The following is a 21990-nucleotide window of genomic DNA, read 5'->3' on the forward strand; positions in this document are numbered from 1 at the left end:
AGCTTTTCAACTCTATGGTATCAACCTCTCAATTTCCCCCTCCACTCTTGTGAATCAGAGAAAAAGAGAAGCGGGGGCGACACTTCCTGTCTATTGGAATAGGATAGAATCGGCAACAAGCAGCAGCAGATCCCATTCCGCTGGTAAATACAATTAAAAATTAACATGAATATTTAATATGGACATGCTGCAGACCACCTGAAACTCGCGGACCACTGGTGGTCCATGGACGGCAGGTCAACAACCTCTGGGACAGAAGTCGCAGGCTGGAACTCGAACCATTATATTATACCACCCTGTTGCTGCTTAGAGGCCTCTGCTTGGGTGCAGTTGGAAAAAGAGAGCCCTAGACTGATGGGACTGTAGTGACAATGCGACCTCCAAGCCTACTTCCTCCTCAGAAGTAAGCCTCACAAAATTCAAGGGGACTTATTTCCAAGTAAGCATGCACAGTGAGATGGCAACTCTTGCATCCCAATCCCATGCCTCTGTACTCCGGAGTGAGAGGCACTGAGTGTAACAAGAGCCAGTGTGGTGTAGTGGACTGGGATGTGGGTGCCCTAGGTTCAAATCGCAACTCAGTCACGAAGCTCACTGGGTAAACTTGGGCTTGTCTCTCAGCTTAACCTACCGCACGGGGCTGTTGTGAGGATAAAATCAGGAGGGGGAGAACCATGTTTGCATGCCACCTTGAGCTCGGAGGAAAGGCGGGATATAAACTTAATAATAAATACAATTAAAAATATCACCTATCAGCCTATTGAGATCTACCTTTCCATTCTGAGAAGTTTTTTTTTCATTCAGAATATTCGGCCTATTAAGAGAGAGAGAGAGAGAGAGAGAGAGAGAGAGAGAGAGAGAGAGAGAGAGAGAGAGAGAGAGAGAGAGAGACCACTCAACATTCCAGCTCCTTTCCTCACGTTCTAATTGGCTCCCAGGAACCCAATCAAAGGCATAGAGCTTGGAGGCAGTCCGGCGGGCGAGGGAGAATAAAAGGTTTCTGTCTTGTCCGTCCTATTTTAGCTTCGATTAGACCAACTTCCTGCCCCTCTCTCAAAATCAACCAATCACTAGGAGCGATCAAATGACGTAACAAAGCCTTCCTTATCCCCCATTCTCATTGGCCATTTAGTCTGCACCGCCCGCCTACTTCCCACCCCTCGCTCGGTTCGAATGACTTTGCCGATTCGAACGGCGCCGTTCGAGGACTGGATTGGTGGACGGCCCGGAGAGGGGCGGGGGCTTGAGACGTGGCGCGTTGTACGAATTTAGCGGAAGAAGGCGAAGGGGAAGAAGAAGCTTTTGTCAGAGTCGCTACCGCAGGAGGTGAGGAGCTTTGCTTTCTTTCTTCCCGCTCTCCCGCAAAAGGAACACTGTGACGTCACAGCCACTATTGTTATAAGCTCCAGCGTCGTCCTGACGTCCAAGTGGCGGCTTTTCCTTTGGCCACTTCGGAGACCCCCTACCCCTCTTGGGTTGTGACCAGCTCGTGAGAGTTCATGCACGATGATGTCTCACATACCATTTCCAGAGGAGGTTCTTTGTGTTCCCACCTGACCTGGCAAAATACTTAGGAAACAGAATTGTGACATAATTGGTGTGTGTGCGTGACACCTAATATAGTTTAATTTTGCTATAATTTAATTTTACTGTAGTATATTGTATGGCTACAATGTGGTTATATTAATGATAATAATGATATTTCAGTTTCGTTGACATACAGTTCTGTATCTGTGTGTGTGTGTTTGTCTCTGTATTGCTGTATTAGGGCTTGTCACCAGATTAGAGAAATCTTGGCTGGTTTACAGTGCAATTCTAGCAGCCTGTCTAGATTAGGAGTATGTCCAACTGAATCAAATGGAGATTATTCCCATGTAAATGTGTACAGAGTTGTAGCTTTGCTGTATGCAGCCATAATCAGCTAAAACTTGTAAACTTAGGTGATAGTGCTATGCAGTTACCTGGAATTAATGCCCATTGAAAACAGAGGGATTTACTTCAGAGTAAGCTGCATGTGAAAGAAAACAATTGTTCTAATGGGAAAAAACACCCTATCTTCCTTTAGGTCAGAGTTGAGCAGAAGGTAGACTGGAATGTTTACAAGTTCTCTGGGTGATTTGAAGTAGATTGGCAAGAGATCTTGACTCATTATCTACTAAAAACAACAACTAAAAAGCTTAGTTGTTAACATTTAGTTGAGAGCTAGCATGGCAAAGTGTTCAGAGTGCTGGATTGTGACCTGGGAGACCAGAGTTTGAATCCCCACCCTGGGCAAGCCACCATGTTTCTGCCTAACCTACTTCACAGGGTTGTTGTGAAGATAAAATAGAGAAGGGGAGAAAAATGCACACCTTGAGCTCCTTGGAGGAAAGGTGGGATATAAATTGTTTTAATGTTTTTAATTGCTGTAAACCACCTCGAGAGCTTCGGCTATGGGGCGGTATACAAGTGCAATCAATCAATAAATTCAATAATAAATAAATATAAATAGAACAAAAAAGAACTCTGTGTGGGAAATGGAACATAGAAAACTGCTTTATTCTGAATCTAGTTTAGTATGGTCTGTTCTGACTAGCAGCAGCTCTCCAGGATTTCAGACAGTTGACTCCCCTAGCCCTACCTGGAGATGGCAGAGATTGAGCCTTGGATTTTCTGCATGTAAAGCAGATGCTGTACCACTGAGCTTAGTTCTATAATAATAATAATATAATAATTTTAATTTATAAGTCGCCTATCTGGCCGATGGCCACTCTAGGCGATGTACACTTCAGTTAAAAATATATCATAATAAATACAGTACAACAATAAAACAGTAAAACAGTGACAGTTCAGAGTAGCAGGCAATTAGTCAAAAAGATTAACCCTCCCCGGAAGTCCCAAAGGCCTGTCTGAAAAGCCAGGTCTTCAAGGCCTGGCGGAATACATTCAGGGAAGGGGCATGCCGAAGATCATATGGGAGGGAGTTCCAGAGAGTGGGGGCCGCCACTGAGAAGGCCCTCTCTCTAGTTCCCACCAGCCTAGCTGTTTTAGTTGGTGGGACTGAGAGAAAGCCCTGTGTGGCTGATCTTGTCGGGCGGCATAATTGGTGGCGTTGGAGGCGCTCCATCAGATAAACTGGGCCGAGACCGTGTAGGGCTTTAAAGGTTAATACCAACACCTTGAATTGGGCCCGGAAAACAACTGGGAGCCAGTGCAGATCGAACAGCACTGGGGTGATGTGCTCCCGGCGACGACAGTTTGTGAGTAGTCGAGCCGCCGCATTTTGTATAAGTTGTAATTTCCGGACTGTTTTCAAGGGTAGCCCCACGTAGAGCGCATTACAGTAGTCCAAACGAGTGGTGACCAGGGCATGTACCACCAATGGGAGCTGATGAACAGGGAGGTAGGGTTGCAGTCTACGTATGAGGTGTAATTGATACCAAGCCGCCCGGCTCACTGCCGAAATCTGAGCCTCCATGGACAGCTTGGAATCAAGGACAACCCCTAGGCTGTGGACTTGGTCCTTTAGGGGCAATTTCACCCCGTCAAACATCAAGTCAATATCTCCCAACCTTCCCTTGTCCCCCACGAGTAGCACCTCGGTCTTATCAGGATTTAGCTTCAACCTGTTCCTTCCCATCCATCCAATTACAGATTCCAGGCACTTGGACATGGTCTCCACAGCCAACTCTGGTGAGGATTTAAACGAGAGATAGAGCTGAGTGTCATCTGCATACTGGTGACACTGCAGCCCAAATCTCCTAATGATAGTCCCCAGCGGCTTCATATAGATATTAAATAGCATGGGAGAGAGGATAGAGCCCTGTGGCACACCACAACTGAGAGGCCAAGGGTCTGAAACCTCCTCCCCCAATGCTACTTGTTGATGCCTATCGGAGAGAAAGGAGCGGAACCACTGCAGTACAGTGCCTCCTATTCCCAGTCCCTCCCAGTTCTGGTACTGATAACACATTCCTGGCTGGAGCTTGTGCTCAGAGGCACCCTGATCCTGCACTCTGTGTCTGTTCTCTCCCACCATTGCTTTGCACATGGCTGCAGTTAGTGGTCCTTAATTCTTAAGAAACTCAGGTTATCATACTTTGGACACATAATGAGAAGACCTGATTCACTAGAAAAGGAATGCTGGGGAAAACAGAAGGGAGTAGAAAAAGAGGAAGGCCAAACAAGAGATGGATTGATTCCATAAAGGAAGCCACAGACCTGAACTTACAAGATCTGAACAGGGTGGTTCACGACAGATGCTATTGGAGGTCGCTGATTCATAGGGTCACCATAAGTCGAAATCGACTTGAAGGCACATAACAACAACAACAACAATTCTTAGCATATGTCCACCTGACTGAGCCATTGTTTTGTGCCTGACTCTGGGTGGTGGATCTTGTGGGATCCTAATAAGTAGATCATCCAAAGCCTGAAGCCATCATACTTCAGTTCTAGGTGATATACGCATGTGTGCGATCAAGCATTTTTGCACAAAGTTTTCCTTGCTCTTCCTTCTATAGCGGTGGTGGTGATGGGATACTTCTTCTGTGATAGTGCTTGCTGTTTGCATTTTAAAACACTTGTCAAAAGAGAATTCATGGTGGAGGACAGGGCTATTAATGGTTATGATAAGGCTGTGACGGCTATCCTCTGCCTCCAGTGTCAGAGGCCCCTGCCTCTGAATGCCAGTTTCTGGGAATCGCAAGTGGGGGAGAGTCATGCTGTTGTGCTCAGGTTCTGCTTTTGGGATTCCCAGAAAAAGCATCTGGCTGGCCACTGTGGGAAAAGAATTCCAGACTAGGTGAGCCATTGGCCTGATCCTGCAGGGCTCTTCTTAAGCTTGTATCTGGTGGGCTGCAGAAACATACCAACAATCAATCCAGACCAACATCCAGCTGCTGCTCTTCCTATGTATGTTTGTTTATGTCCCCCAAATCCTTGCCTGCTCACCGAGCCGAGCTTAAGATTATTATTGTCCTTGTTAGGCACCATGCGGCATTCCCCAGCAGCCGGCCCCAGTTCCAGGCGAACCCCCTCAACCCCTCCACGCCGGGGACGACGTCCTGGAACATCTCCACGCTGGGGACAACGTCCTGGAACATCTCCACGCCAGGGACGGTCACCCCGAGCTTCTCCACGCCGTCCTCGCCGGGAGCAACCCCGAGAAGAAGAGGCAGGTAAGAAGCGATGAGTCCTAACATTTCCGGCAAAGGTCAGCTGACATGCAGAAGAGAGTGTTGAACGTCCTCTGCTTCAGGGGTGGTAAACTTTCTTCCGAGGGGCTCATTCCCTCTTGGCTTCTATGTTAGTGGTAGGCAGAGCAATGGATGCAAATTGAACCTTCGTACACAGTAGCAGCTAGTGGCTCCATGGCAGTAGAATCCGCTCTGGGTTTCAGTCCGAACTTTCAAGGAGCTGACCAAGGTAGTGCCTTGCACAGCTCCTTGAAAGTTGTGGACTAAAACCGGAGTGGATTGCACTGCCCCACTGACATGGAGCCACCAGCCGCCACTGTTTGTACAGTAGGCTAGCTCCATCCTCCATCCAAGCAAGCAAGAAGCGTTATCAGAGTTCAAGGACATATTCCAGTCAGGCAAAAACATTTGAGGAGAGTACAAAGCAGGACCGGTGAGGGGGTATGGTCTGGGCAGAGTGGGGAGAGTTCTGAGGGCCAGATAGAGACCCGGAGGGCCACATGTGGCTCCCAGGCCTAAGGTTCCCCATCTCTGCTGTACTTCATCTGGAGCCAGCCCTAGGATAAATCCTACCCTTGGTGAGAAGTATGTGAGTGTGTGTGTCCCCTGTAATCACTTTTGCAACTTTTGGCAAGTTGTGTGGCTTGTGCAAGATTGCAAAGCCGAGCAGCATAACAAGATTTCATTATATCCTTTCATAATAGCTTCCAGTCCCTCCCCCTGCATCCCCACCCCTGTTTTAAAAAAGAAAGGTGATATTTAGTTCAATTCTGAAAACAAAACCGGGGAAAATCCCCTCATGTCCTTGGTGGTGCAAGGGAACAGGAAGACCAAACTGAAACTTGCCTTTCATCGAGTAAACATTTTGAGAACATGGAATCCCTAGGGATTAGAAGTCTTGGATGGTGGGCTGAGCCTTTAAAGTAAGGCTAGACAAGCCCCCACCCCGAGATCTTACCTTGGCTTTGGGTATTTTGAAATATTTTCTGGATCTTGATTAAAGGGACTCTCGTTGCTGTTGGCAGCTGCCACCTCTCCTTCATGTGGAATAAACCTGTAAGATGAGTTAGGAGGATTGATGAAAGTTGGCGACAGATCATACGACTGGCGATGCATTGGTGTTTTTAGTGGGGTTTATTTCCAAATTATGTACACGCGGGACTGTGGCGGGATAATCTTGATTGGAATGGTGCCTGCAGTCTGGGAGTAATTAGCACTGGGTTTTAACTCAGATAAACTCTCAGCTTTCAGTGGCTTTCCAGGGTCCTAGGCAGAGAGGTCCTCCAGCCTCTCCCGCTACCTCACCCTGGCCTGCTATTGGAGATATTCTAGCTCGGGTGGTATTGAGGTCCATGTTCCTTCTGTTGCAGGGGGTGGAGGGTAGTGAACATAGAGAGCCAGTGTTGTGTAGTGATTAGAGTGTCAGACTGGGGGTTTGGGAGGCCAAGGTTCAAATCCATGCTCAGCTATGAAGGTCACTGGGTGACCTTGGGCCAGTCACTATCTTCCCTCAGCCTAAAATACCTCACAGGATTGTTTTATGGATAAAATAGGGTGGGGGAGGACCATGTTTGTAAGCCATCTTGAACTCCTTGGAGGAAGGGTGGGATAGAAATGTATTAATAAATAAGAAGAACCTGACTGATCAGGCCAGCATCCTGTTCTCACAGAGGCCAACCAATTGTTCATGGGAAGCCCATAAACAGGACCTGGAGAGTGCAAAATGCACCCACCCCTCCTGCAGTTTCCAGCAACTGGTATTCAGAAGCATACTGCCTCCACCTGTGGAGGCAGAGCATAGTCATCATGGCTATTACTATTATTATTACTATTATTATTACTATTATTACTACTACTATTATTATTATTATTATTATTTGATTTATATCCCGCCCTTCCTCCCAGCAGCAACCCTGGGCCGCAATTGATAGCCTTATGCTTCATGAAATCCTCTTTTAGATCCGTCCAAGTTAGTGGCCATTTCATTGCCTCATGTGGGAGCGAATTCCATAGTTTCAGGCATCCTATTCTTACAGTGGCCAACCAGACGTTTCTGGGAAGCCCAAAAGCAGGACCTGAGCACAAGAACACTGTCTACACTTGTGATTCCCAGCAGCCAGCATATATTGCCTTTTATAGTGGAGGTAGAACATAGCCGTAGTGGGTGGGGCCATAAGTGGGCGGAGCCATGCCTTCCATCTCTTTCTCTCTCTTTTTTTTCTAACATCCCTTTCACTCTTTCTCTTTGTACAGTGAGGTGCTGTGGGAGGTACATATTGCTCTTTACATACTGAGGTCTACTTCATCCCAGAAGATGGAGTGATGGCCATGAAAATGGATAGCTTTAAAAGAGGCTTAGGGGTGGGGGACCTTTGGCCCTCCAGTTGTTGCTGAACTACAACTGACATCATCCCTGGCCATTGGCCATGCTTGCTAGGGCTGATGGGAGTTGTATTTCAGCAACATCTGGAGGGCCAAAGCTCCCCCACTCGCAGCTTAGACAATTTCATGGAGGATGTCATCAAAGGCTACCAGCCTTGACAGTTATGTTTTCCTTCTACTGCCAAACACAGTAGGCCTCTCTAAGCTGGAATTGCAAGTAGGGGAAGCGCTGTTGTGCTCAGGTTTCTGCTTTTGGGCTTTCTGTAGGCATCTGGTTGGCCATGGCGAGCACATTATGGCTGGACTAGATGGGCCTTTGATCCAGCAGGGCTCTCCTTATCTTCTCATGTCTGAACTAATAACTTGTGGAAGGCTTATGAAATTGGGCCAAGGGCCATAACCTGGCCACTTTTATCCTAACTGGAGATGCTCGAGACTTAACCTAGTTCCGTATACATTGCTACACCTCTACTTTTGCTGGATAACTACAGTAATAGGCACATCCTGCCTTCACTTGTGGTTTTCAAACCATATTTCTATGACATCTGGGCTGGTATCTTGTAAATAAGCCCCCAGATGTTATCTTGCAAATATTTTCCCTAGCCTGTGTTTCCTTGTGGCTGCAGAAGAGGGTAGGGGGAAAAAGCCTTCTTACAAACGGCCTGGTGGAGAAAGGATGGGGCAACCTGTCCCCACTCTGCCAGAAGCCGCGTTTTCATGCTGCTGGAAGACGAAGAGTGACTCTCCTTCCTCCGCAGCTAGTCCAAAAAGGGGAGGTGTCTGTAGCTCAGTGGGTGGAGCATCTTCTGTGCACACAGAAGGTCCCAGATTTTGCCCATATCATCTTCAGGTACAGCTGGGAATGACTTCTTGTCTGAATCCCTAGAGAATTGTTGCCGGTCAGTGTATACCAGCCTTTGTCAACCTGGCTCCCTGCATCTGCTTGAACTACGGCTTCCATCAGTCCCAGCCAGTGCTGGCTGATGGCAGTTGTAGACCACAACAGCTGCAAGGCACCAGGTTGGTGAAAGGCTGGTACATACAATGCGAAGCTAGATTAACTCTGTATAGGGCAGCTCTCTCACTGTTCCTGTGTAAGTGAATGGATGGAGTGATCCGTGCCTCCTCCACCAGCCTGCTTACTCGTCTGCATCCCCTCTATTCAGCACTGGTTAGGCCTCATCTTGAATACTGTGTCCAGTTCTGGTCTCCGCACTTCAAGAAGGATGCAGACAAACTGGAACAGGTTCAGAGGAGGGCAACAAGGATGATCAGGGGACTGGAAACAAAGTCCTATGAGGAGAGACTGGGCATGTTTAGCCTGGAGAAGAGAAGACTGAGGGGAGATATGATATCACTCTTCAAGAACATGAAAGGTTGTCACACAGAGGAGGGCCGGGATCTTTTCTCGATCATCCCAGAGTGCAGGACATGGAATAATGGGCTCAAGTTGCAGGAAGCCAGATTTCGACTAGACATCAGGAAAAACTTCCACGACAATGGAACCAATTTCCTAGAGAGGTAGTGGGCTCTCCAACACTGGAGGCATTCAAGAGGCATCTGGACAGCATACTTTGATTTGGATTCCTGCATAGAGCAGGGGGTTGGACTTGATGGCCTTATAGGCCCCTTCCAACTCTACTATTCTATGATTCTATGAATTATTGGTCGCCCATGGTTACCAGGTGAGCTGTCAAATACAAGACAGCCTCATAAGGTTATCAGGGGTTCTTCAATGGGGTTCTTTAATTTTTCCTTGAAAGGCAGCAGGCCAACCGCTACCAATTCCTCCCCACCCCCAGAATATGCAGACCCAGGTGAATTATGCGATGCACTCTCACTTCTCCTAGGGCAACAGTGAGGCCTTGGACCAGCACTCCACATGAACTCCACATGAAAATTATCTTTGCTCCAGCAGAAATCCAGACTTGACTACTTCAGTGCATTCTGCGTGGTCTACCCCTGAAAACTGCTTTGAAATATGGCTGTCAAATTAACTGGAGCTCGCTGGAGTAATCTTGTCTTGCCAATACTAGAAGATCTGTGACTGTGAAATTAATAGGAGCTTGCCAGAATGATCGTAGCTTTCCAATACTAAAATATCATTGTTGGTTTCCAATTTGATTCCAGGTGCAATTGCAGGCCGTTCCCTCTGTTTCCAATTTCCAGGCATGACTGCCATTGCTTTTGTAGCATCCCATTCGCATAAGAGGTATTGGCAAACTTGGAGGAACCCTGAGGTTTGCAGAAGCACAAAAACTCTTTAGAAAAGAAAACATAAGATACTGCTCCACCCAAGAAAACCCATCCCAGCGAGGACTGAGTGCTCAGTTGCATTGGAATGCTGGCGGAATGTGTCGCTGGGGCAGGGGGGCGACAGAAAATCAGGTGGGAAGGGGAATGCAATGGTGCGTTGTGGAAGAAGGCGTGGCTGGCTGAAACAGTGAAGAGAAGCATTCCGCACTGCAACCTTTTATTGCAGGTCCCACTTATATTGCCCGAAGCATCTTCTGGGGCCAAGGGACCTCACTTCTGAGTAACCACAGCTCACCCTTAGACATCAGGGATTAAGGGGCAGAGCTCCTGAGCTAGAGAGTTTGATCTTTCAGGACCCTCAGCACCACTCTGAGAACCTAGTGGGGAAATTAACTTCTCCCGGGCACTAGATACTCTTTCTTGGTATCCCTACTACTGGTGCACCCCCCAAACTCACAAATCTCTATTCCCTTCACATGCCTTCTTGGGCTTGTCTACGCCTTCTTTAGTACAAAAAAAAAGAGAGCAAAGATAGCCATGTGGGCCCATAAGAAAAAAGTTACAACATCTGTAGTTGAGCAACACTTTTCCTTTCCGGCAATTGACTCTGCATGCTCTGTTTAATCTCCTACTTTTTCTGCAGGCCGCCGACGTCGGCGAAGGTACCGACCTGGCCAACGGGCTATGCTGGAGATCCGGAAGTACCAGAAGACCACCAATTTGCTCATCCGGAAGCTGCCCTTTGCCCGTGTGGTGAGTCTGTCTGCCAGTATAATGGTGGTGGTGGTGGTAGTGATGGGGAGCCTGGTGCCCACCAAATGTTGTTGGGTTATACCTCCCATCAGCCACAGCCAGCATGGCCAATGGCGAGGAAAAATTGGAGTTGTAGTCCAGCAACTTCTGGAGAGCCACAGGTTCTCCATCCCAGTGGCATAGCATTGCCCCAGGCCTGCCTCTGGCATCCTTTTTGCTTTCCCTTGCCTGTGGGGTTCATAGAACAATAGAATGGTAGAGTTGGAAGGGGCCTATAAGGCCACTGAGTCCAGCCCCCTGCTTAACACAGGAATCCAACTTAAAGCATACTGGACATGTGGCTGTCCAGCTGCTTCTTGAAGGCCTCCAGTGTTGGAGAGCCCACCACATCCCTAGGTCATTGGTTCCACTGTCATACCACTCTAAGAGTTAGGGAGTTTTTCCTGATGTTCAATTGAAATCTGGCTTCCTGTAACTTGAGCCCATTATTCTGTGTCCTGCACTCTGGGATGATCGAGAAGAGATCCTGGTCCCCTTCTGTGTGACAACCTTTCAAGTACTTGAAGAGTGCCATCATATCTCCCCTCAGTCTTCTCTTCTCAAGGCTAAACTTGCCCAGTTCTTTCAGTCTCTCCTGATAGGGTTTTGTTTCCAATCCCCTGATCATCCTTGTTGCCCTCCTCTGGACCCATTTCATTTATTTGTGCGTGTCTGTGTGTGTCACTAGGTGCTTTATTTTTTTGAAACGGGCGAGGACCCCATGTCCTCTACATGTTGGACTCCAGCTCCCATCAGCCCCAGCCAGCATGGCCAATGAACAGGAATGATGGGGAGTTCTAGTCCTGCAACATCCGGAGGGCCAAAGGTTCCCCAGCCATACTAAAACATTTATTCCCCGCCTTTCCTCAGTGAGCTCAAGGCAGCTAACAGAATGAGTTAAAACAATGGCTTCATACAGCCTTCTCTGACCTGGCGCTGTCCAGATATTGCAGGACTGCAATTCCCATCAGCCCCAGCTGTGTGCAGGGGGGGAGAGGACGGGTAACTTCCATTGCGTGTGTGGAGGTCTGTTGCATGACTGGAACAGCAACGTCGGAGACAACTAAGGTACCTGCTCACTATCAATGGGCAGGGAGTTCCAGAGTATAAGTGCCACCACACTAAAAGATCGATTCTTCACAAGTGTGAGGGTCTCGCTCCTGTCATCAATTGTGCTGCAGCATTCTGCAGTTCCTGGGCCAAGTGCAGGGAAACCTCACAGATTAGATCTTTGGATTCTTTGCCACCTTCTTAGTGAGCCTGTCCTTAGGCATGTTTGAGTGGGCACTGGCCCAGAAAAGCAGCCTAAAAATATTTGCTTGTTGTTATGTGTCTTCAAGCTGATTACGACTTATGGCGACCCTATGAATCAGTGACCTCCAAAACCATCTGTTATAAACAACCCAAATATTAAACATTCCTCATCCTCAGCTTTCCCAGAAAGATTCCTTCCACATTTACCTGTACCATTTTAGACGCAAGACATCTCAACTGGGATTACTTTAAAGTTGACAATGAGGAGACTGAATTTGTCAAGGATTATCAATATCTTGGCACAGTCATTAACCGAACTGAAGGCAATAGTCAAGAAATCAGAAGAAGGCTAGGACTGGAGAGAGCAGCTATGAGAGAACTAGAAAAGGTCCTCAAATGCAAAGAAGTGTCACTGAACACTAAAGTCAGGATCATTCAGACCATGGTATTAAATTTATATTCCACCCTTTCAACATGGTAAGCACTAAAAAATCTTAAACAAAACATCAGAAAAACGTCTTAAAAATGAAACATTTTAAAAGCATATTAAAAATATTTTTAAAAACATCTTAACCAATTCCAGCACAGATGCAGACTGGGATAAGGTCTCTACTTAAAAGGCTTGTTGAAAGAGGAAGGTCTTCAGTAGATGCTGAAAAGATAACAGATATGGTGCCTGTCTTATATTTGGAAAATGGAAATGGGCTGCCTTCAAGTCGCTCCCGACTTATGGAGACCCTACGAATAGGGTTTTCATGGTAAGTGGTATTCAGAGGGGGCTTACCATTGCCTTCCTCTGAGGCTGAGAGACAGTGACTGGCCCAAGGTCACCCAGTGAGCTTCATGGCTATGTGGGGATTCGAACCCTGGTCTCCCAGGTCGTAGTCCAGCACCTTAACCACTACACCACACCGGCTCTCATCTTATATTTAAGGGGAGGGAATTTCAAAGGGTAGGTGCCACCACACTAAAGATCTGCTTCCTATGTTGTGCGGACAGGACCTCCTGATAAGATGGTATCTGCACGAGACCCTCATCTGCATAGCGTAGCGATCCACTGGATATATAGAAAGGGTGAGACAATCTTTCATGATGCAGCCCTCCAATTAGATCTTTTTCCTTCTCATCCCCCCTGCTCCGGTTTCCCCAACTTTCAAGAAGTGAAGATTTACATTTTGTCCACATGGTGGTGCCATTTGTTTGATAAGTAGTCACAGGAGCTTTGCAAAGTGTTCTAGCCCTTGTCCTTGAAAGCTTTTTTAATAAAATAAAAAGTGGTACAATCTCTGGCTGGTTGCTGAGTTGCTGATGCTTTCACCTTTAACCTAAATCTCTCTCTTTCTCTGTAGTTCTAAAGCCATTCTTTCTTGCCTTGGGCTTTGTGGATAGGAGCGAAGAGCTGCAGGTCCCTTTTTTACTTCTTCCATTGTCCTGAATATTTCTAAATAGTCCAGCATTTTTCCATCCACCTCTTTCGTCTCCTCTTATTTTAAACAGAATGTGTCCGATTCCTTCAATTTCTTTATTCCTCATAGGATCTGTTGTCTTGATCAGTGCCTTTTCAAACTGCTCCAGGGAACCATTTTGGTGATTAATGGGTTAAAAGGAAAATCACTTACTTAACTTTTTTTAAAAAACCAAAAAAACACACCAGCAGATCATTTCATCAACTATTTTTAAAATGTTGTTAACCCAGATTTCTTTGTGAGAGGAAGAAAGTTCCCCAGATGAGGAGTTCTATCTTCTCAACAACCCTGTGAGGTTGGTTTAGGCTGAGGGGTGGTGAGGTGGCCAAGACCACTCATTGAACCACATGGCTCTGAGTGAAGATTTGAACTCTGGTCTCCCCAGCCTAATTCGAGCACTCTCTCTGTGGGCTAGTTCTTCTTTTTCCAATTTTTTTTTTTGTTGCTCTTAAAGTGTGATGTAGGCATGCATGTAACTCTGCCCCTTTCCTTCTCTCTTTGACCTGCTTGCCTGTGAGAGAGAGCCAGAGTGAAGTTGGGTAAGCGTGAATCTTTTCTATTTCTACCCGTTTTTGCGAAGAGTTACTTCCTGCTTTCTTGAAGGCTTACTCTGATAAAGTACTGGAACCTCTGGGGGTATCTGGTTTGTTTGAATGTATAGTTCATTCTGTCCCAAAACTTCAAGGTAAGTGATAATTTGAAAAACCCATTGTGTGTGTGTGTGTGTGTGTGTGTGTGTGTGTGTGTGTGTGTGTGTGTAGAAACCCACCATAGCTGTCATATTTATTTTTATTTTATATAAAATGTTCAGGCATAATCATAGCAGTTGTTGATTACCTCCATCGATGATTCCCAAACTTTTCTTTCCCCACGGATGACTTGAAAAGTGCTGAGGGTCTTGGCTTGGTGCTTCATTATTTTTCTGCCTGTTGTAGCAATTGTGAGGCTCTGGGCTAGATGCTGTATGATTTCTAATTGTATTTTTACTGCTTCTTTTATTTCCCATGTATTGTATCTTATTGTGTATTGAAAAATGGAAATGGACCGCCTTCAAGTCGATCCCGACTTACGGCGACCCTATGAATAGGGATTTCATGGTAAGCCGTGTTCAGAGGGGGTTTACCATTGGCTCCCTCTGAGGCTAGTCCTCCCCAGCTGGCTAGGGCCTGCTCAGCTTGCCACAGCTGCACAAGCCAGCCCCTTCCTTGTCTGCAACTGCCAGCTGGGGGCAAGTGGGCTCCTTCAGACTATGCAGTTTGCCCACGGCTGCACAGGTGGCAGGGCACGTAACCCCTGAGCCACTCACTGTGGGGGTGATCTTTAGCTGGCCCTTGACACCCAGGAGACACGAGCGGGGATTTGAACTCACAGACTCTGGACTCCCAACCAGGCTCTCCTCCCCGCTACGCTATAAGAAAAATACAATTAAAAATCAATATGCATATGTTAATGTGATGGATGTGCTGTCTCCCATCTTCAACCACAAGTCCACAGACATGGTGCAGACCACCTGAATGAAGTGTGCGGACCATAGGTAGTCCATAGACCACATTTAGGAACCCTGACCTCTTAATAAGAGAGAAAATAAATGATTACACATATACACATACACACACACACACAGACATTATCATGACATGTGTTAATGACATTCTAGCAATTCAAAATATCCTGTAATCCCAATAAACAGCGATTGATCAATAACATGTTTAACCCAGTTCATTCCAACTAAAGTAGAACTTTTTCCCTGCAAATAATGAAAAAGTGTATCCAGACAACTGATGTTCCCTACAGTTTTTGCTCCTTCTCCGCTGTTGATCCAGTGAGTGAATTGGCCACTTCGTACGGTACAATCCTAAACTTGTTGTCACAGAGGTTAAGCCCCGCTGAGGTTATAAGGAGGGGCCTTGCACCATAGTAAATGTGCTTAGTACTGCACTTAGTCTCTGCCCTCTCTTTATTTCCATTCCTGATTCTTGTAAACACTTGGCATACTTTAGGGTACAGGCTGCTTGGACTGTGCTTTTTAGCTGTTGTTGTGCTAAGTGGTGTGTGCAAGGGGAACCCCATTACTCTGCTAGCTGCTTTTGTGACACTTGGTGTTTTTGTTTTTTGGCCAGGTTTTATTCATGATCTCTTTTGTCATTGCATACCAGGGATAGCCAACGTGTTGCCCCTCCCCCAATTCTTAACACTGCAACTCCCCACATAAACCAACCCGGATCCTGCAACTATCATCTGAGTGTGCCTCCTCCAAGGGAGATGAGGAGGGTGCTTATATGAGAACGAGCCTTCTCAGTGGTGCTTATTCTCTCCCCAGGGAGATACACCTAGCACTATTATTTTCAATTTCTAGGCACCAGGCAATAACATTTTTATTCATACAGGCCTTTGGACCTTAATTTTTGCCTTATCTATATCTGTGTTACTGATGAGCATTTTGGGATGTTTTTTCTTGTTTTTAATGTTTGCTTTGTAAGTTGCTTTGGGTTCACCTTTCTGGAAAAAAGCAACTAATAAATGCAATTTATCATCATCTCTGACCATTGGCCATGGTGGCTAGGGCTGATGGGAGTTGGGAGTCTGACAACATCTGGAGGGCATCATGTTGGCTACCCCAGTTCTACAAACAAGTCTGAGCCCACTTGCCTAGATATAAATTGCATTGAGATCTGCAGGGCTTCCTTCTAAGTCAGGGATAGCCAACATGATGCCCCCCAAGTGGTGTTGCATTATAGCTCTCATCGAACACCTTGGGCTCCTTTTCGGGAGGGAGGGACATAAATGTAACAATAATATCTATATTCTGTCCTTCCTCCCAGAAGGAGACTGGGGTGGCAAACAAAAACACTAAAAGCACTTTAAAACATCATAAAAAACAAAAGACTTTAAAACATATTAAAACAAAATATCTTTAAAAAAACAACTTTAAAAGCAATTCCAGCACAGATGCAGCCTGGGATAAGGTCTCTACTTAAAAGGCTTGTTGAAAGAGGAATGTCTTCAGTAGGCACAAAAAGATAACAGAGATGCCGCCTGTGTAATATTTAACAGGAGGGAATTCCAAAATGTCAGTGCCACAATACTAAACGGTCATCCTAGTAAGATGGTATCTGCAGGAGGCCATCACCTGCAGAGTGCAGTGATCGACTGGGTATATAAGGGGTAAGACAATCTTTCAGGTACTGAATCTTGGTCCCAAGCGCCAGCACAGCCAATGGTCAGGGATGATTGCAGTGGAGGCTAATACCCATTTGAATTTGTTGGGTGGAAATCAGGGAAGCCAACAGTAGGGGGTGACAGAAAAATAGCTGGTGAGGCTAGAGCCAATGATAGATGGAGCGAACTCATTCTGGTTTGGTTCCCATCTTCCTCCCCCCGGTTGAGTTCTACAAGGGCAAAACTGAGGAGGAGAATGCTGACAGCCAGTGCCACCCCTGGACTGGTTGTATGTCATGAGGCAAACAGGTATGGGCTGGCCATGACCAGACTGAGCTTGGTGGGGCAGTTCCCTACTTGCCCTAAAGGACTAGCCTCCACTAGGTGATGGGTGTGGTAGTCCAGCAACAACTGGAGGACACCACATTTGCTATCTCTGTTCTAAGCAGGCATGTACCGGATTGCACTGTAAGTATTGTTCCATGGTGCAGGCTTGTATATCTGGAAGAGAGAAGATCATTTTGTGGATCTGCTGCCCTGCTGCGTTTCTGATCTTTCTGCTGGTTTCTCCCCACCCTGCAGGTGCGTGAGATCTGCCTGGATTTCACCCGTGGGGTTGACATGCAATGGCAGGCTATGGCTTTGATGGCTTTGCAAGAGGTAAGTGCCGAGACGGATGAGAAGGAAGGGGAGCAGTCTGCGGCTGGTTGGCCACTGTGAGAACCAGATGCTGGGCTCGGTGGGTCTTCGCCCTGATCCAGCTGTGGGGCTCTTCTTGTGTTTTTGTACTACCTCCTAAATTTTGCATCCTTAATGGCACATGACACACAGTGAAACCATGGGATTTGCTCCCACAAGAAGCAGAGGGCCTGCAATGTGGATGGCTTTAAAAGAGGGTTAGACAGATTCATGGCGGATCAGGCCACCAGTGGCTACTACCCATGATGGTTATGTTCTGCCTCCATGGTTGGAGGCAGGATGCCTCTGAGTACCAGCTGCTGGCAATCACAAGTGGGGAGAATGGTGTTGCACTCAAGTCCTGCTTGCGGGCGCCCCAGAGGTATCGGGTTGGCCACTGTTGAGAAAACAGTGCTGGACTAGATGGGTCTTCTGTCTGATCCAGCGGGGCTGCTCTTTCGTTCCTGTGATTTGGAAAGTAGCTAGGTTGATCTACGTGGTTTTTGCCAGTTTGGCAATAATAATAATAAAAACCTCCCACCATCCACCTGTTGTTTGTGCTGCCATCTCTGCGTAAGGAGATCTAACAAAGTGCCAAGCAAACATGACCCTCTTCCTTTGCACAAATAACAGGGGCTGGGAGAGGTGGGATGAGGAGGATGGACTAGGAACACTGACTTTGCAGGATCTGAGATGGGAAATCTTCCCCAACCCTTCCTGGAAAGGCCAGGCTTTGAACCTGGGACCTTCTGCATGTGAAACAGGTGCTCTGTCCACTGAGCTACAGCCTGTCCCTGGAAGGACCTGTGAGCTTGGTTCCGATATTGATCACACACACTTGGGCTGAGCATGTGCTCAGAGGGACATGGGCCCTTAATTCTGTGCCTACCCCTGAGCTACGGGCCCTTCCATGTTGCTTCCACCATTCCTGGGGTCCTGATCAAAGTGCCCCCCTCCCCTTCCAGGTTGCTGTGCAGCATATAGCAGTGGAGACGGGAGGTTGCCATGGAAGCATGACCCCCTTTGCTCTGTGTAGAATCCTTGGGAAGGAAGGGAATGGCACAGCCGTCTCCATTCCCAGGAATGTAAGAACATCAGAAGAGCCTGCTGGATCAGGCCAGTGGCCCATCTAGTTCAGCATCCTGTTGTCACAGTGGCCAACTCAGTGGGAAGCCCACAAGCAGGACCTGAGCGCAACAGCACTCTCCCCTCCTGCAGTTTCCAGAAACTGGTAGTCAGAAGCATACGGCCTCTGACTGCAGAGGCAGAGCATAGCCATCACGGCTAGTAGCCACTGATCGCCTTATCCACCATCAACATAAGGCTCGCGAGGACTGTCAGCTGATCGTTGGTGTTTGCAAAGCCCTATGCTTTGCCCACATGGATTTGTTTCAAGCTGTGCGGACAAAGGAAATCACTGCACCTGGTGATGTCATGTGATTGGCAGGTGTGGCCCTGCCCACCTGTCAAAATGTCCCATGGGTCTTAGGAGGATCTCTCTGTGCAAAAAGGCTAATAGTCTTGCATTTTACATTCGAGCTATGAAACCCTCCTCTCCAGCCAGCATACAAGTGGTGGCTTCTATCCTTTTAGCAGGCTATTGACAAAAATGGCCTTCTGTCAAGCACACTGCTGGAGGAAGAGGTGGCCGCCTTAGAATCATAGAAAAGTAGAGCTGGGAGTTTCTTATAAGGCCATTGAGTCCAACCTGCTGCTCACTGCAGGAATCCAACTTCATGCATCCCTGACAGGTGCCTGTCCAGCTGCTTCCAGTGTTGCAGAGCCCGCCACTTCCCTAGGTAATTGGTTCCATTGTCGTACCACTCTAATCATTAGGATATTTTCCCTGATGTTCAGCTGAAATCTGGCTTCCTGTAACTTCTTGCTCCCTCCTTTCTCCACACCATACATGATTTTATGTTTGCCATTTTCTGGTGCCATTCAACATGGTTCCAGTTGGGGGCAGGGGCATGGGGCAGGGGCCCTTTCCTCATGTCACTGTTGCTGGTATTCTGTCCCTCCTCCCCCATAAGAGCTGTGGGCTCAACCTCTTTAGCAGGGAGCCTGACCCACTTGTCCAGGGTCCCCACATAGTTTAAAACCCTGCAAGACCAGCATTCTACTCCATGTAGGCTCCTCTTGTGATTTAAAGCAGTCTCCCCACTGAACTTCCACCCCTATCTTGTGGAGGACTGTGAGGCTGCCAGTTGTGACACAAGGGAGTGCACCTGACTTGGACCTGGAATTGGTGGTGGTGGTGAGACAGCCTGAAAAGCGCTGTTGGGGGCAGTAAATTCCCTAAGCCAGGGATGGGCAACCTGCAGCTTTCCTGATGCTGTTGGGCTCCAACTCCCATCAGCCCCAGCCAGCATGGCCAATGTTCAGGGATGATTGGAGCTGTAGTCCAGCAATGCTGGGGGCATGCACAGTTTTCTAGTCCCTGCCATAAAATCGATAATAGGATGCCCCCCCCCTCTCTCTCTCCCCCCCCCTCTTCAAGGCCGCTGAAGCGTTTCTCATCCACCTGATGGAAGACGCTTACCTCTGCGCCATCCATGCCAAGCGCGTCACCCTCTACCCCAAGGACATTCAGCTGGCTCGGCGGATCCGTGGCATCCAAGAGGGCTTGGGTTAGCTCCCCTCTCCCTGTCTCCCTGAGCTGAGAATGCCTCTCCCAGGAACCAAAAGTCACAAGGAGCATCCCAGAAACCACAACACACTCCGGGACCTGCTTCGGAGGAGGATTGCCTCACTTGGGCCCAAAAGCACCTGTGAGGGGGAAGAACAGCCCTGATTCTTCTTTTTTGCCTCTTTGGAACTCTGAGGAAAGTTGGGCCTTCCTCCTCCGCTTTCATTATTCCCCCTTCCCCACCCCTTAATAACTAATATGGGACTCTGTATTTGTTGGTGGGGAGAGGAAGTTCATTGGATTGATGTCAGCTGTGTGAAGGGGGCGTAATACTGACTGGGCCCTATTCAGCCCCAAGTGAAGTACTTTAAAAGCCCCATTTGACTTTCGTGAGGGAATGATAAAGCACGTGATTTTAAATGGAGTGTGTGGTGTTTGTGTGCACCAACCTGTGGCCCTCCAAATGTTGCTGCACTACAGCTCCCATCATCCTTGACCATGCTGGCTGGGGCTGATGGGAGTTGGGAGCCCAGCAACCTCTGGAGAAGCAACACAGGTCCCTCGCCCCTGCTTTTAGATCTTTCTCACAGAAACCACTGGGGCTTAAAGTTTCAGTGAGATTGTACCCATAGTTTTTACTTAGGCCCCATCGGCACTATCCATTTATAGCATTATCATGCCACTTTAAGTAGCTATGGCTTCCCCAAGGAATCCTGGGAATGGTAGTTTGTGAAGGGTGCTGTTAGGAAACCTCTCCCTTGACAAAGCTACAATTCCCAGAGTGGTTTAACAGTCAATCTCTCTCTTCTCGGAGAACTGTAGCTCTGTGAGGGATTTCCTAATAACTCTCAGCACCCTTAATAGACAACAGTCCCCAGGATATTTTTTTGCGGGGGGAGGCATGACTGTTTAAAGTGGCATGACACTGCTTTAAATGTATAGTGCAGATGGGGGCTTAGAGTTTTAAACAATTGCTTTCCTTTTCTAACATGAGATTTTATCTTGCTGCCAATGAGGGTTTTTCCATGTGCTGCTGTCTCTCCCACCCCAGTGGACTCTCTAAGTACGCCTTCGCCAACCTAGTGCCTCTCCACCGAGGTTTTGGACTACAACTCCCATCAGCTCTAGCCAGCATGCTGGCTGGGGCTGATGGGAGTTGTAGTCCATACCTGGGCGGGGGCACTAAGTTGGTGAAGGCAGTTCTAGAACCTTCCATCGTCATCCTGCTGATACTCCGCCACCCCTGTTATCCCCTCCCTTCTCAGCTTTCCATTTCACCTCAGAAATGAGAACGTTAACAGGAGAGGGATAGGAGAAGCTCTCTCCCCAGCCAGATGTGAGAGGTAAGCAACCTCGCCTCATGGCTCATCCCTGCTTGGAAACTGCAGAGTGAAAATCCTGTCACCAACCTTGCAGGTGACTCCTGTGCAGAACAAAAACATGCAGGCTCTTTTGTAAATGTACAACAAACACTCACCTGGCAAGGGGGGAGAGAGAGATACACAATGGGCGAACTGAAACTGTTTTCATTCTATCTTTTGTTAATGTTTTGTGTCAAATTTTGAATAAAATGGGTTTGAACATTTCTACATCTTGCCTGTCCTGCGTGTTTAGGGTGGCAAGGAGACCATAAATGTGCTTGATTCACTGGCATAAGAACATAAAAAGAACCTGACAGGGCTTTGTACACCAAAACCAGAACCTTGAACTTAGCCCAGTAGCTAATGGGCAGCCAGTGCAATTCTTTCAGCAGTGGGGTGACATGTTGGCGGTACCCTGCCCCAATGAGCAGTTGTACTGCCACGTTTTGCACCAACTGCAGCTTCCGGACCAACCTCAAGGGCAGCCTGACATAAAGCGCATTGCAGTAATCCAGAATCGCCTTCCTCTTCCAACAAGCCTTTGAAGTAGAGATCTCCCAGTCTGCACCTGTAATTGGATTGGTTTTAAGTTGTTTAAATTGTTTTATCACTTGTGTGTTTGCTGTCCTGGGCTCTTTTGGGAGAAAAGGTGGGATATAAATTTAATATAATGAATAACAGAATCAAAAGGCCATCCTGAAGTGCAGAAACCCCAGACCGACAGCTTGCCCTCAAGAGCAAATAAAGGCCAGCTGAGCCCTTAAATGGCTGCCCACTGAGCTCATCCGGAGGAGTGCTGTTAGTTGTCCCCTGTGTTACAGAGTCCTGATTGGCCT

The 21990-nt window shown here is 47.5% G+C and overlaps 1 protein-coding gene across 8 annotated transcripts; it reads left to right on the top strand.

The window, feature by feature from the left end:
- The first annotated feature begins 45 nt into the window (after positions 1-45).
- CENPA (centromere protein A) lies at positions 46-21382 on the top strand. Of its 8 annotated transcripts, XM_061619763.1 has the most exons (7): positions 150-439; positions 1133-1326; positions 4968-5159; positions 10459-10568; positions 17069-17146; positions 18916-18963; positions 19665-19747. In XM_061619763.1, exons 3-6 carry the CDS (start codon positions 4973-4975, stop codon positions 18961-18963), a joined length of 423 nt encoding a protein of 140 aa, XP_061475747.1. In that variant the 5' UTR covers positions 150-439; positions 1133-1326; positions 4968-4972; the 3' UTR covers positions 19665-19747. The 8 variants fall into 8 exon arrangements, with proteins under 8 accessions (XP_061475745.1, XP_061475747.1, XP_061475739.1 ...); XM_061619755.1 differs by lacking the exon at positions 18916-18963 and having other exon boundaries at positions 19665-21382; XM_061619757.1 differs by lacking the exon at positions 18916-18963 and having other exon boundaries at positions 150-403; positions 19665-21382.
- The last annotated feature ends 608 nt before the right edge of the window (positions 21383-21990 follow it).

Source organism: Rhineura floridana, chromosome 3 (genome assembly GCF_030035675.1).
Source record: "Rhineura floridana isolate rRhiFlo1 chromosome 3, rRhiFlo1.hap2, whole genome shotgun sequence".
NCBI lineage: Eukaryota > Metazoa > Chordata > Lepidosauria > Squamata > Rhineuridae > Rhineura > Rhineura floridana.